The sequence below is a fragment of the Stenella coeruleoalba genome (genome assembly GCF_951394435.1).
Source record: "Stenella coeruleoalba genome assembly, chromosome: 18".
Taxonomy (NCBI): Eukaryota; Metazoa; Chordata; class Mammalia; order Artiodactyla; family Delphinidae; genus Stenella; species Stenella coeruleoalba.
In genome coordinates, this window is record NC_137164.1 from 3374827 (window position 1) to 3389484 (window position 14658).

At 37.0% G+C, this 14658-nt stretch overlaps 1 protein-coding gene across 4 annotated transcripts in view; it reads left to right on the top strand.

Moving 5' to 3' along the window:
- NUP58 (nucleoporin 58) overlaps nt 1-13417 on the top strand; it is a 35038-nt gene extending 21621 nt beyond the window's left edge. For all 4 annotated transcript variants that reach the window (XM_079902845.1, XM_079902843.1, XM_079902846.1 and 1 more), the window contains 4 exons: nt 2663-2864; nt 8243-8341; nt 9928-10023; nt 11259-13417. In XM_079902845.1, the coding sequence (XP_079758971.1) occupies nt 2663-2864; nt 8243-8341; nt 9928-10023; nt 11259-11428 (567 nt within the window). In that variant the 3' untranslated portion in view covers nt 11429-13417. The remainder of the gene's footprint in view (nt 1-2662; nt 2865-8242; nt 8342-9927; nt 10024-11258) is intronic.
- The last annotated feature ends 1241 nt before the right edge of the window (nt 13418-14658 follow it).

Below are 14658 nucleotides of genomic sequence, written 5' to 3' on the forward strand. Positions count from 1 at the left end.
TTGTCCCTTCTAAACACAGGAAACTGTATTTATTAAAATAATAAAAATAAAATAATTTGTCACTGAATATTTTGAACCTTGTGTAATATGTTCATTTTTAGAAATTATTTGGGTGAAATGTTAATATACGTACACTTTTTCCATCAAGCAGATATAATTAAAAGTCTTTCTTGGAGTTACGTATAGTCGGAGAAAACCTTTAAATTCAAAGCATCCAAGCCTGGGTCTAAATCAATCCCTAACTGTAATAGAATTCCATGGAGATTACCAGTATTTTCATTTTTATTTTCACTTGATGCATGGTAATAGAATTTTTTTTAAGTTAACCTCTTAAATCATACCATTTTTGAAGTGATAGCATACTTCAGACCTTTTGCCTTAACAGATTTAAAATTTTAAACCAAATCTTTAAAATAATTTAGTTTTAAAGGAGGAATTTTTATTAAATTCTCTTGAAACTTTGTCTGCAGTAAGTGTTTAGTTTTTTAAAGTGCTAAAGGTGATTCTCTGTTGGCACTTTGAAGTCTGTGTTCTGCAGATGTTTTTTCCCATTAAGTTCTATTATGAAAGTTTTCAAATACACACAAAAGTAGAGCACTATTCTAATGAATGCTCAGGTACCTGCCACCCGACTTGGGCCCTTATCCAGATCCTGCTGATGTTGTTTTATCAGTTCTCCACTCATGCTTTTTTCCCCGGAGTATTTTTTTTAATTAATACTTTTTTTTTTTTTTTTTTTTTGCGGTACGCGGGCCTCTCACTGTTGTGGCCTCTCCCGTTGCGGAGCGCAGGCTCCGGACGCGCAGGCTCAGCGGCCATGGCTCACGGGCCCAGCCGCTCCGTGGCATGTGGGATCCTCCCGGACCGGGGCACGAACCCGTGTCCCCTGCATCGGCAGGCGGACTCTCAACCACTGTGCCACCAGGGAAGCCCCAATACATTTTTATTTTATTAAAAAATTTTTCTCATTGAAGTACAGTTGATTTCCCTGGAGTATTTTAAAGGAGATCTGAGACGTATTTGTAAATATAGATGTGTTTTCAATGGCAGTTTCTTCTCTCTGGTTTGAAAACTACCTTTTTCGGTAACAGGGCCGTAATACAATGAGACAGCGATTTGCACAAAAAGCTCCAGTTCATGTTGGATAAACTTTACCTGAAATTTTGACCTACTCCTTTTTTGAATACACATCCCAAGAACCAAAGGATATTCCATGATCAGATTTGACATTTATTTTCAGCTGCGTTTAGTAAACTGTAATTTCTAGACTTGTTCACCTCTTATAAGAGGTGTTTTGTTTTGTTCCTTTTGTGGTGTTATTAACAACACAGATAACCTCTTGAAACAGGCTTGAGCCACCTGGTCAGCCAGGCCTCCGCAACAAAATTAGGCGTAAATTTTATTAATTCTGTAGATAATGGCTGGTGTCAGTTTTTTGTGTTTTTTTTAAAAAACTAAATGTCTTTTTTAAGTTTCTAAGATAGGTCATTATTTCCCATTATCTGAAGTAGAACTAAAATTTATGGGCTATTGACGTCACACGCTGCATGGTATGTGCTTGTAATTGCACAGAAAGAGGGAGGATGCGTTTGGGGGAGATCTGTTCTCGTAAGCTGTGGTTTCTGATGTCACAGACCCACTTCTGAGTGTATTTCCCCAGTTTCCAGCTCTTGGCAGGCCCACTTGCACACGTTGCGGAGGTGGGAAAGCTTGGGACTGGAGCATGATACACTGACGTCCACACGGAAGGAGGCGATAGCTTTCAAATGCTGGAAATACCTGTCACAACCCAAAGCCTCATGTTTAGTAATTTCCTGTACTAACAGGTTGGAAATATGAAGATCTTACGTCTCTTCAGAAGTAATATAAAACTGATCTAAACTAAGCTCAACCCTTAAAGTATTTAATGATTCTAAGGTGAAACAGAATCCTTCCCATTAATGGCCTTAATTAAGGCAAATGTTGTATTGGGTAATCCAGCCCACTTTATGAACTTGGTAATTTTTCTTTCTTACTCTGAGATCATAAACTCTCTGTTTTCTTTTCCCCCCAGTTTGGTTACCTAAGCTCAACACGAGTTATTCTCATTGTAAAATAAACAATGTTGAGCAAGTAAGAGCCCTCTTTATACCCTCCAAACTCTCTCTGCTTAGGTGATGTCTTATTTTAGTATGTGTCACCCATGCCTTTTATTATTTATTTATATATACCGATAAAAAAGGTATTTAACAAATACATATTTAGTGGGCTTTTTTTTTTTTAAAGCTCTTTGAATCTAAAAGTTATCCAAAGTTTGGCCTTTGGAGGGGAAATTTTCATGAGAAACTGGAATATTTAATATTTAAAATGGAATTTTAGGTATTACTTTGCTTGTCTAAAAGCTTAGCTAACTTATTTTAAAGGGGGCCTCCTGAAGCCAGAATATGTTAGGCAGTTGATCGTAAAGACATATGACTAAAATAGGGAACACAGTATACAAAGGTGTGATAGAACTCTCCGATCCATCACTCAGGTCCTTCTGATTTGAAGGTTAGATGAAGTGTGTAATGTTGGCAGTGTTTTTGATCTGTCTTTGCTAACTTATTTCATGGTTATGTTCATCCCTATATTATCCAAGTCAGCACAAAACTTGATTAACCTTTTCTTTTTTTCATTCCTGTAGGTGCTCAAAGAACAGTACCTTGGCTACAGGAAAATGTTCTTGGGAGATGCTGTGGATGTGTTTGAAGCCAGGCGAGCAGAAGCCAAGAAGTGGCAGAATGCGCCCAGAGTCACTACGGGACCCACCCCTTTCAGCAGCATGCCAAACGCAGCAGCCGTTGCCATGGCTGCAACACTTACACAGCAGCAACAGCCTGCTACAGGTCTGAATGCATTCAAGTTATAGCTTCTTACTGTTAAAATGCAGAGAATTTATGTGCATTTTTATGAGTCTTCCTTTTGTGTTAGCACTGAAGAAATTTCTCTGAGTAGCTGTTCCAATACAGTCTAAAAATTGTGATGGACACAATTATAAACCATATACCTGATAAAAATGCAGGGTAGTCTTAGCAATAATTATACATCAATTAGATACTGAATATTGTGAATTAATGTTATTTGCTGTATTGCTATAAATGCCCTTTAGAACATGGTGTTCCACTACTGAATTACATTTAAGAGCAACAGATTCTAAAATTGTGACTGTATTGTGTATTGTTTTAAAGTCAGAGGTAAACCAGCCATAGGTTGGCATTTTTCGTACCTGATGCTGACGGGTGGCGTGCTCTCACATGCAGTGGTTACAGAATGCCCACACTCAGGATGAAGTATGTCTTTATCGACTGAAGTTGTGTTGAAGATCAGTAGGTTTGTTTGATCAGAGAACAGGCCTTCTTAACCAAATTTGGAAGAAGGTACATGCTAGAATTATTTGTACCTTTTCAAAATGAACAGAACAGTGGCAAGAGCAGGAAAAAATGTTATGAGATGCTTTGGATTATACATGAAGAAGTATGAGCTGGGAGGTTGAGCAGATGAAAATAGCTGGTGAGATACTGGAAAGCAGATAATTTTAGTCCATGGTTTAACTTCACTTCTTGCGAGAGAAACATTCTTGTGGTCTAGTTCTGCAGTGTTTAGTTTGGTCTTGTATCTTTCAGAGATGATTACTTATCTTTTTACTCCTGCAGTCCCTATTTTGTCAGGCTTGAAGTGTGACAGAGAAAAATGTAGTCTTAATGGATACTGATTTTTTTTTTACTTGTTCATAAATTTTTGTGTAGCGCTTACTAGTTATTCTATAGCATGTGTGTTTCTGAGAGTTCCTTGTAGTCCAGTAGTAAATTATAGTACAAAAAAGTAAAAAACGTACATCTCTAGATTGCGTTCAGGCTGCCTCTACTAGGGAAGCATTCTCTGGGTTTCACTGTTGGCAGTTTAAAAAATTGTTCTTCACATTTGGAGATGACAGAATTGATGATGGATTTATGCCAAACCCTCCACGCTCCATGGCTGGACCCATGTGAATAGTGGCTGACATAAGGACTGTGTAGTAGTTCTCTAGCTGGCTGGAGTACAGGGTTGCGTTCTCCAGTTACAGGGGGAAAAGAAGTCACTGTGGAGTTGGTTCCTATCAGGTCATTATGGGATGGATAGATATCAAATCAACCCCATAATGACGGTCATCAGTTCTCATGATTATTTACCCAGCTCATCCAACCGGCTACAGCACCAGTTTACTTTTTAGGGTTACTATTAATCCCAAAATAGATCAGAGAAGCAGGATTTGGTTAGGTGTTCTTTAAACATAAGGGATTTCTATTCTAATCAATAAAACTGGAGAAAAGTCAGTTAACTGCTGTGCTGTAAGGGAATTTAATTACGTTCTGCGGTGTACAGCTAAAATTGAAGCAGAACCACCTGTCGGATTTTTGTTTTATACACTTTCTTACGTAGGCAGTTTTGAGAGGTTTGTAGGTTTTCACTCTCACATTTTGGGCTTGTGGGCATCTGAAGAAATACGTTCATTCTGTATGAGTGCCTCCTATGTGCTAGGCTCCAGGGACGTAAAGGTGAACAATGGAGATATGGTCTTTGCTCTCTGTGGTGGTGGAGAATGTTAGCTGAGTTTAGAGTCATCATCTTGAAGAGCCTTTTGCTCACGTGCTTCAATTTTTTGTGGACTTTGACCAGGCTTTGGGGAAACTGACTCCCTTGAACATTCCCTGCAGTTGTGAAGCCCACATAAGGGCTTTCTAATCAGGTGGCAGGAATTGTAATTTATTAACTTAAACAGTCTTACAGTGTTTTCATTTTGAGTTGTATGGATTTTTGGAACTGAGAAGCCAAACAATAGCGATCATTTTGTACCGTCTTCCTGTTTCCCACCTGTTTCTCTAAAGGTCTCGCGTGCTCCACAGCCCATCCCTTTCTGTGTCTCCCCGTCAGGATTAGCCACTTCAGTCCTGTCACCACCAGAGTGAGGCGCAGCAGCTCCGTTACATGCGTGCAGCCCATTAGAAATGCCCCTCTTTATTGCATTGTGCTCTGTACCCAGCGACTTATTCCTTCTGTCCTGTGACTGATGAAATCTTTTTAAGTGCCAGTAACAAATTGTAAAGACCATCTAGAGGAATCTGGATGAGGCTTGTGTGCTGTTTTTACACAGCCCTGTTGGTGTGTGAAAGGTTTGAGTTGTCAGGGGGGGGATTTGCTTCTATTTGCATATGGATTCTTGACTTTTTAATGTAAAAAAGCAGGCAGCTTCTTAGGCTGATACCTTCTGAAGGTGCTTTCTGTGTAGTCTTTCTTGGAGGTGGAAGTATGGACATAAGTGACTTCTTGAGCCTTCTTCAATGTCTTTTAATGAAAAAAAAATATGATAGAACCTAGGCCTGTGTGATTTGTGGTTATTGCTTCTGAAGGCTGAAGAGAACTGATGCCAAACTCCACAGGCTGCTTATGTATGAAATAAGCATCACCCGTGGATTGCATGACGGCAGATCTGGAGTGCACTTGTCCACCAGTGCTTCTGAAGCCTCTTAAAAAGCTAAAGACATTTACGTTAGGCTTTTCGGTATAATTTTAACTTAGGATAGATTGTTTTAAGCTAATGTACTGGGATTAAGTTTTGCTGTTGTGTTTTGACACTTTTAAAAGTTCTTGATGTTTACATAAAAAAACTTTTCTCATATGACTTAGCTGCTGTTTTTAAGGAGAGCTGAGACATTTTGTTAGGAATTCCTACTTTCTAGCTTTTAAGTGTATGTTTGGACGTTTAAGGTGTAGTGTTAAATAGGAAACTTCTTCATTTTACTTCCTTGTGGTTTTATGATTTTGTTATATTTAATAACCAAAGGACATTCCCCATTAAATCAGTAAAATATTTGAAATTGGGGAAGACATTTTTTGTTTTTTAAGAAAAATTATTATTTTAAAAAATATGACTTAGGAATAACCATGCTAGTGACATTAGGTATCTTGAGTGATCATTGAAAATTATAAAAAATTTTTAGCACTTTAGTCCTTTTCCTGTGAATGCAGTTTTACTTTTAAGAAAGTAGAATTTATTCTGGAAAATATGAATTACAGTGCTAAACTTGATTTTGTTGTGTGTGAATATATTATTCAGTAACTTTTGTAAAATGTTACTCTACATGAAGATTTCACTTTGGGCAATCATTGGGATATGTTACTACTAACTTGGTTTTATTTATGGAACTAAGAGCCTCTCATTGAATGACTAATGACTATTCAGATTTTAAAACAGATTTCTTGAATTGTTTACGTAACATTTGCCTGAAGGATGTAGATTCTGCTTTCTAATAGTGAAAATAATTTATATGGTGGCCAGAGTGTAATATATGCTGATACTTTGGCATGGGAGATATTTATCATGAGTTTTTACTATTAAAAATGTTATACATTTGCCTACTAGTTTTATAAATGATGTTGCCTTCAGAATTTGTGTGAAGGTACAAAACTCAAAATATCATGTACCTGTTGTGCAATGGAAAGTCTTGTCATCGTTAGAGTTCTTGATTACCTGGATCCTGAATATTAATGACTAGAGTTGCTCTTAAAAGCAGACCCGCACACAACACGAAGCATGTTACTTGAGTAACTCTTGGGACTTGTAGGGCTGAGGGCTGTGGTGTGCATTATGCTCTAGGGTCTTCCACCAGCAGTGCCTCCTGTGAACATGTGACACTTAAGTCTCTCAATGTTAAAGAAACTGGACGTGTGTTTTCTACATATTACTCTCATTAGAAATAAGAGGGTAATATGCTTGGTTTCTTTTTCCTGTAGTAACATTTTACAAAAGAGCTGCTAGGCAGGTATTTTATTCTCAAACTGATCTCAAACTGGATGTAAAAATTTAACTCTTTTTTAATTTATTTTGTAATAGTGGTATAAGAACTCTGGCTGCTGTTAGTCCTTATTCTTTATTCTTGGGTAGAAGCTATTGGGAAAGTCCAGTTTCTGTCCCAGTCTAGCAAAATGTAGTTCCTCAGTTTCTTTTTTCTTTTCTTTCCTTTTTCTTTAATGTTTTATAATTGTACACTACCTTTTTGAATATACAAACCTCATTCTTCATTGAACAACTTGAAGGCTTTGATTTCTTTAAAAAGTCTAAATATCAATCTGTATATTACTTTGGCAGTTCCCTCAGCTTTGAGATGCACTGATCACTGTGCTTGAAAAAGACAGGACTGAAGATTGTACTATGAAATTTATCGAATAATTTTCATAAATTATTTATCAAATATGAGAGATTTATAGATTTTTGTATTCTGCTTAGTTAAAAAAAAAGGTAGTTAAAAAAGGGAGGCTAGTAAGTTTGATGCTATTCTTGCCAAACAAACTCAGCCAAAATCTTTAAAGTAACAAATGGGAAAAGGATGACTAATCGTTCTGCATCTGAGTACATTTTCCAAGATGTTGGAAAGAAACTTCTGAATTGAAATCTTGAATGTATTGAATCTGTCAAGGTACACAGCGGTGCCTTTGTAAATGTTCATTCTCTATCTTATTTCATCAGGTGATAAGTGGTGTAATGTAGCAGAGCTTAACAGTAGAACTCAGTTATCACTCTTTGTGAACAAGTTGGAATTGTCATGTTACTGTGTAATTGATTTGCTTTAAGATGAACAATAAATTTAATAAAATAAAACATTGTCTTGTTTTTTATCTATTTATTTATATATCATTTATATTTCCTATAAGAAATCATGCCTAGTTTTTGGTACTTACTCTTATGAAGTAACATGATGGTTTTGCATGTTAGTGTCAGTCTCTTTTGATCAATTGAGACTTGACTCTAACAGTTAAGGAGCTTATTTTAAAAAGAAAAAAAGTAAAAACGTTTACTGAATACAGCAACTAGTTTTATCAGAAAACAAGCGGAGAGATCTAAAACCATTCTAGAAGTAGAACTAAAAGAACTATAATTTACAATACATTAAAGATTTCAAATTATTTAAACTAACACTCATCTTTCCGTGTGGTAAGCCTCTTTTAATTGTCTAGTGTGAACAAGTTAATTTTTTTAAATTTATTTTTGGATAGGTAAATCAGCTGGGACAGATAAATTAGGCTGGGGGGACATCCTGAAAACTAAGTTTTAGCAAATAGAATTTGTTAAAAGTAATCACTGTTCATTTTAAAAATAATTTCATAAAGTAACTTTAATCTTGAAAGAGTAAGGCAAATTTGTTTTTTTTCCCCCCCCATTTTTTTTTTTTTTTTTTTTTTATACCAGGGCCACAGCCATCTCTGGGAGTTAGTTTTGGAGCGCCATTCGGCTCAGGTATTGGCACTGGCTTGCAGTCAAGTGGCCTAGGTTCTTCAAACCTTGGAGGTACACTTTAACTTTTCTCGTATTGCATTGGACTGTGATACATTTGAATTGCTTCCAGCCTGTAAACACTTCTAAGAGGATCTGCTCTTTGGGAAGTTAAGGTTCTATCTGGCAAAAAAAGGATTCTCCAAACATAATCAGTGCTTTCTAGTATTAGATTTAGAACTTAAAAAATCATTTCATGTCTGTGAATAGTAAATATAAAAACGTATTAAAAATCAAATGGTAGGGATGTTCATATTTTCAAAGGAATATGCTAAAATATGAACTTGAAAATTACTTCGTTTTATTAAATTAACTTAAAAAAATTAGTTGGAGTCCTAACTACTGCTGGACATACATTCTACTAAGCATCTTCTCTTTCTGCAAATGAACACTTTAAATGGGGACATAATTGTATTATAAATCGAACAGCTTGACTTCTCTCCATTCCTGAGCGCTTCTGGCATATTTGCCTTTATGCATACTTGTATACATAGGCAGTTAAGTTTATCTCAGTAGATTCATAAGTTAAGTCTAACTAGTAAGGTAAGTCTTCTGCAAAAGCATGTTAAATACAAATGCATTCCCAGTTCTCTGGTGTGGATAATTGAAGGTTGATTGTATTTTGACAGGTGCATTGTCATGTAATGAATAAGATTCCCTTATTTCCATTAAAGTATATCATTATAAGAGGGAAAGCCTATAAGCTATTATGGTTATGTAATATATTACACTCTAATGGGAATTATTGGGAGTATGGCAGACAGCGTAATTCCTATGATCTGTATTCCCGTTTGTTGCCATATTTCGTAGAGTTACGGGCAATAATACTGTCAGGCTCAGTATTTTAGATAAGCTGTTGCAGAGTAGCCGAAGATGAATCGGATTCCATTTTCTGAGCACTTGAAACCAATCTTCCAGCACTTGGCAAAATCCCCTCTTGCACTCTGTATGATGAAGACACGTGCTTCGTTTAAATTGTGACTGTAGTGTTGTTGGGAGAGAAGCCTCGACGCTCCCCCTCCCACTTTCTCAGCATTGCGTTGCTGCTTCTGTGGCAGGAGCCTGCTCTTCCTGAGTAGCTGTAGAGTGACCGACCCTTGTGTAGTCACACAGGGTTCCAGTGGTAAACTTCGTAAGTGAGAATGTCTTCGCAGGAAGCAGAGTAAAATTACTGTGTTTGGTACTTTGCATTGAAACTGTTGTGCGTGCCTTGCTTATTTATGAATTTAGTCTTTTTTTTTTCCTGAAATGAAATATCCTTAAGTAGATATGTGTCTATCTGTTCGACTAAAATCCTACTTGAATGGTCACTGAAATTTCTAGTCCGTTTGGGAGAGAAAGTACTAATACGACCTTGTTTTTTATGGCTTTGTTCTTTAAAAATTACGGATGGGTCATAAGCTTAGTCTAAGTAGATCTAAATGTTTTATTTCAGAATTGATCTGGTTCTTCCAAAAGTCTTACGCAAAGGAGTAAAGCAGATCTCCTTAGTAAGGCCGCGGTTCTCAACACTGTGTATTAGACCACTGCTAATTTGGGTGTTACTTGTCAGTGTCCTCTCACCTGTGTCTCACCTGCCGTGTCTCTATCGCCCCCACCAGGCTTTGGAGCTAGCTCTGGTTTTGGATGCAGCACCACAGGGGCCTCCACATTTGGACTTGGAACAACAAATAAACCCTCAGGAAGTCTTAGTGCAGGTTTGTGTGTTTTGGCCTGAACTTCAGGCAGATTCAAAGGTGCACATTATTTAATTTTAAAAGTATAAGTGTTGTTATTTCCGGTATCCAAAAAAAGATGCCTGATTCAGTTTCTACCCACTGGATGAAGCCTGCAAGCCTAGTAATCATGCATAGCTTTCTCTGTCTCATATGCTGAAGGTCAGGTTTGTAGAACGTTTCTAACAACTTAAGTTTGATATAATAAATAACTACATCGTCTTTTTAACTAAGTAGAGATTATTTTGAACCCAAAGACCAGTTTTATGTTTAAACAGTTTTCTTCGTTATTACAAAAATGAACCCATTGCGAAAGTTTTATCATTATTCATTCAGGAGAATAGTTTCTCTTCTGAAGAGGTGTTCTTTAGTTATAAGCCCCCCTGATTTTAAGAATACCAGTCTTACAAATGATGATTAACTGGCTTCTTTGTTCATTTTTGACATAGGTATAATCTCTTGACGCTTCTACTAGAAACTTCCAAATTCCATCTACTTTTGCATTTGTTTCTATATTTGTAAATAATGACTTGTTTTAACGTGCAATTCTTAGGGATAAATAGCATGCCTAAAATAATAGTACCGATTAAAGTTTTTAATTGCGGGAATTTGAAGGAAATTCCATTTAAAATTAAGTGGTGTTTAAAATCAGTAGTTCCTAGGGAGTAAGATAATAGAGTTCAGTGGTATCAGGATTATAATATGCATATATTAACATTTAGTTAGCTAGGCAGTAATAGTATTTGATCTTAATTATTGGAGGGCTCTGCTCTTCTGTGTAGTCATTGTCCTGGAAATTGTGGGTTAAGGCTTTCTTGGAGGACTTAGAATTGCAAGGGTGGGTCCAAAAGCTGTGAAAGTCTCTTCTTTACATTTTGATAAAATGTTTCTGGAGGGCTGAGGAGGAGGGTACCTTGGCATATTTAATTAACACGAAAGTGGCTGCCAATTTGAAGTTTTCTGTCGAGTTCAGTTATTTGTGTAAGGTTTCTCTCTTGCTCTGGATCACTAAACTTCTGTCTGTAATGGTGCCACTTAGTTGTCCGCTAAATTATTTTCCTGTAAAATTCCATGTTAGAAATTCAGGGCCCTAAGATATTTGCTATTTGCATAGGTTATATAGTCTTTCAGCTAGACACTTAGCTCTCATCCCCATTTTTTATGTTTGTTTTTGTGATTTAACTTCTGATGTGAATATTTTCTTCCCTAAACATAAGGCTTTGGCAGCTCAAGTACATCTGGGTTTAACTTCAGCAGTCCTGGCATCACGGCGTCAGCTGGTTTGACATTTGGGGTGTCCAATCCTGCCTCTGCAGGCTTTGGAACAGGAGGACAACTCCTTCAGCTGAAGAAGCCTCCAGCTGGAAACAAAAGAGGAAAAAGATAAACATGGGTTGATGTGTTGAGAGAATCCGTAGCAGCATCGTTCATTCTCTGAATCTATTTTTCTAAAGTTGAAGCAGGAACTAAATTGCATCCCAGGAGATGTATAAAGTTTTGATAGTTTTTCCTTACTTCTGGAATTTGAACTCTGTTCTCGTTTGCCGTGCTAAACAACTTTTCTCTTGTGTATCTGAAACCTACTTGTGTATTTTTCATTATTTTGATTCTCAGTGTAAGAAATATTACATCGCTGATTGGTAAAACCTACTACTATTTAACCTAGTGTTTTAGCAATGTTTTTGTTGATAAGGTTTACATTATGTGAATATGTGCACATTTGTTTCTTATGTAGATGGTATGAACTCTAGGGCCTATACCAGAATCACTTTGTTCCTTGATAAAAGGCCTTCTGAACTACACTGCAGGGCATCTTGTGAATATGTATGTAAAATATATACAGGATAATACACACAATTGTGTGTGCATATAGAATATATATTTACAGACCTACAACTTTTGCCTCAGACTGTTCCCCTTTTCTAAGGGTACTCCATTTTTCACCTTTTATGCTTCAAATCCTCAGTGCTTGTAGAACAAGGAGCTAAAGGCGCCAAGTCATTGTAGTTATTTGCTTAAAGACTTAGTGAAATGGTTACTGGTGTAAATATTGACCAACTCAACTTCATTGCCCCCAGTCTCTCCCATTTTTGTTTCCATGTTAATCTCAGCAGCTGCTCCAGATGAGGGCTGCTGGGACTCATCAAACCGACTTCAACAACTTTATTATCCTATGTATCCTCATATCTGAAATGAACCTTCAAGAGCATATTTGAACTCCAGACTGGTGTTCTGGGGGCAAAGAGCTATTAAGCCAAACTGATTCTATGCAGGTGAAGGATGCACTATTATTTTAGTGGAGACTTTTCTAGCTATTCCAATAGAGAGTTCTTTCTTATAGGGCTATCGATATTGACACCAAATGGAGTCGCTTATCAGCCTCTTTTATGTCTTAAGTAAGTGCTTAATTTGGAATAAAGAAACAGTATATTTTAAGAAAAAAAGTATTCTTTGTAGCCACAGTAAACTATCCCCCGTTTTAACAGTGAACAGAGAGCTCCAGGTAATAACATATATAGACATGTCAGGTTTCATCTGTGTGTTATTTGTATTAGTATTAGTGACAGAGAGTGGGTGAAAAAGAGAGCCCTTGGAAAGAGAACTGCCTTAGCCATGATTTCAGACAGAAACCGTTAAGTAGACCTATTTTATCTTTCAAGTGCAGTTTTCAGTTGGGATGTGAACATGGAATTTCACTGAAAATAGTTTAATTTTTTTATATAGAAGGTTTTGTACATAATGTGCATCAAGTGAATATTTTCAGAATCATTTTCACCAAGGCACCTTTTTTTCTAAAATAGGTATATATATACATGTATATATATATATACATGTATACACACACACACACACACACACACACATATATTTTAGTATAACGTTAGTTGGGTTTGATTATGAAAGTGTTGTCAAATCTGTTTTATTTATCTGCATATAGCGATGATTGGCTTTTGGAATTGAAATTTTTGCGCCTTGATGCATTAAAATAAGGAAAATGCTTTGTTTCTGAGCATGAAAGTTGTTTTTATTTTTGCATACTTCCCTAATACTGCAGTCACCAGATCCAGGTTTTGGGGAAGGGTAGGAAAACATGTGGTTTTGTGTTTTGAATTAATGTCAGAATTAAATACACATTACAGCAAGCTTTTTTTAAAAAGGACATTGCATTGTACTGGAAAAAGCTGGATATTTATATTTCTTGTGTTTTTTTCTTTATATATTTTACATTTTAATATGTTGACCATTGGGAATTTGTAACAGATCAATTTGTGACAGGAGTTTAAATGTGTCGTCACTGTGTCCATTGTCTCCACTTTGTCCAGAGCCTGTCATTATGTAAACAATAAAATTTACTGTGTCACTTGCTTTGAATCTTTATAGGTGTCAGTAGTTGTTATTCATATGTAATTTTCTTATTATTCCTCTTCTATTCTCTGGTTGGTTTTCAGTGTTTTGTTTTCACTGGTTTATACATCTTGCTCTTTTGAAAAAAAACAAAAGGCTGAATACAAGATAGCAAGTTCTTTGTCACTTGCTTTTGTCTTCTCAAAATTACAAAAACGTTTTAAATTATACACAAAAATATTGAGTAAAAAGTGAAAGTTGCCTTCAGCTCCTGGGCCCCAAACCCACTTTCTTCCCCACAGTGTCTGCTCTTTGTGGTTTGGTGTGTATCCTTTCAGATCCTTTTTAAAAATGCCTTTTCAGCTTGTGTACAAATGTTCATTCTTTTTCTCTCTCTCATTTTCTCACATTTATTGTCTCTTAGATTCTTTTTCTTTTTTTTTAAACAAATGGGTTAACAGTCTGTGTGTTCTGTGACTTCCTTTTTTTCCCCTTTAGTGGCGTATCTTCTCTGCGTGTCAGTCCGTGGAGATTGACTTTTTGCTTACTGTCCCGTGGCGTGGACGCCCGGTGATTTGTTCCAAATGTTCCCTTTTCTTTCCAGTATTTCGCTTTCACAGAAGAGCTGCAGTGAATATCCTTGAACATGACTCTTGGTGCTTACGTTTAATGTTTCTCTGGGATCGATTGTAGAAGAGGAATTGCTGAAGAGGCATACAAGCTGTATGTTTTAATGTCAGACTGCCTTCCAAAAATGCTATATAAACAGACACTCCTGTGGTATGTGTGAGTACCCACTTCCTGTCTGCAGCCCTAGATAGTATCAGTCCTTAAAACAAGTACATGTGAGGTTGAACTTTTTAGCATGCATGTTAGCCATTTACATATTAACCTAGTTGCATGGTAATGTCCTGTGTCCGTTTTTACACCAGATCATTTAGGAGTTTCTCCTTAGGGTCTCTGTAGACAATGTGTGCTAGTATTTTTCTTATGAGACAGGTTGGACTTCTGGAGTCAGCTGGGCCCAGACCCCTGCCTCGAACCTGTGTGGTCTTGGGCAAGTTTCTTTTCTACACCCCAGCTTCAGCACCTGCCAAGTGAGGCCAGTGAAGGCAGGTGGCTGTGTGAAGGTGAAGTCTGCGTAAGGCACTTGGGTGCAGGACCTCTGACGCTGCAGAGGCATCTACCGTTCCCGCTCCGGTTCCCCAGCTGCTCACTGTAGCTGGTTGCTTTATTTCGGTTCCTGACGGGGAAGCTGCCCTATCTTCTTTT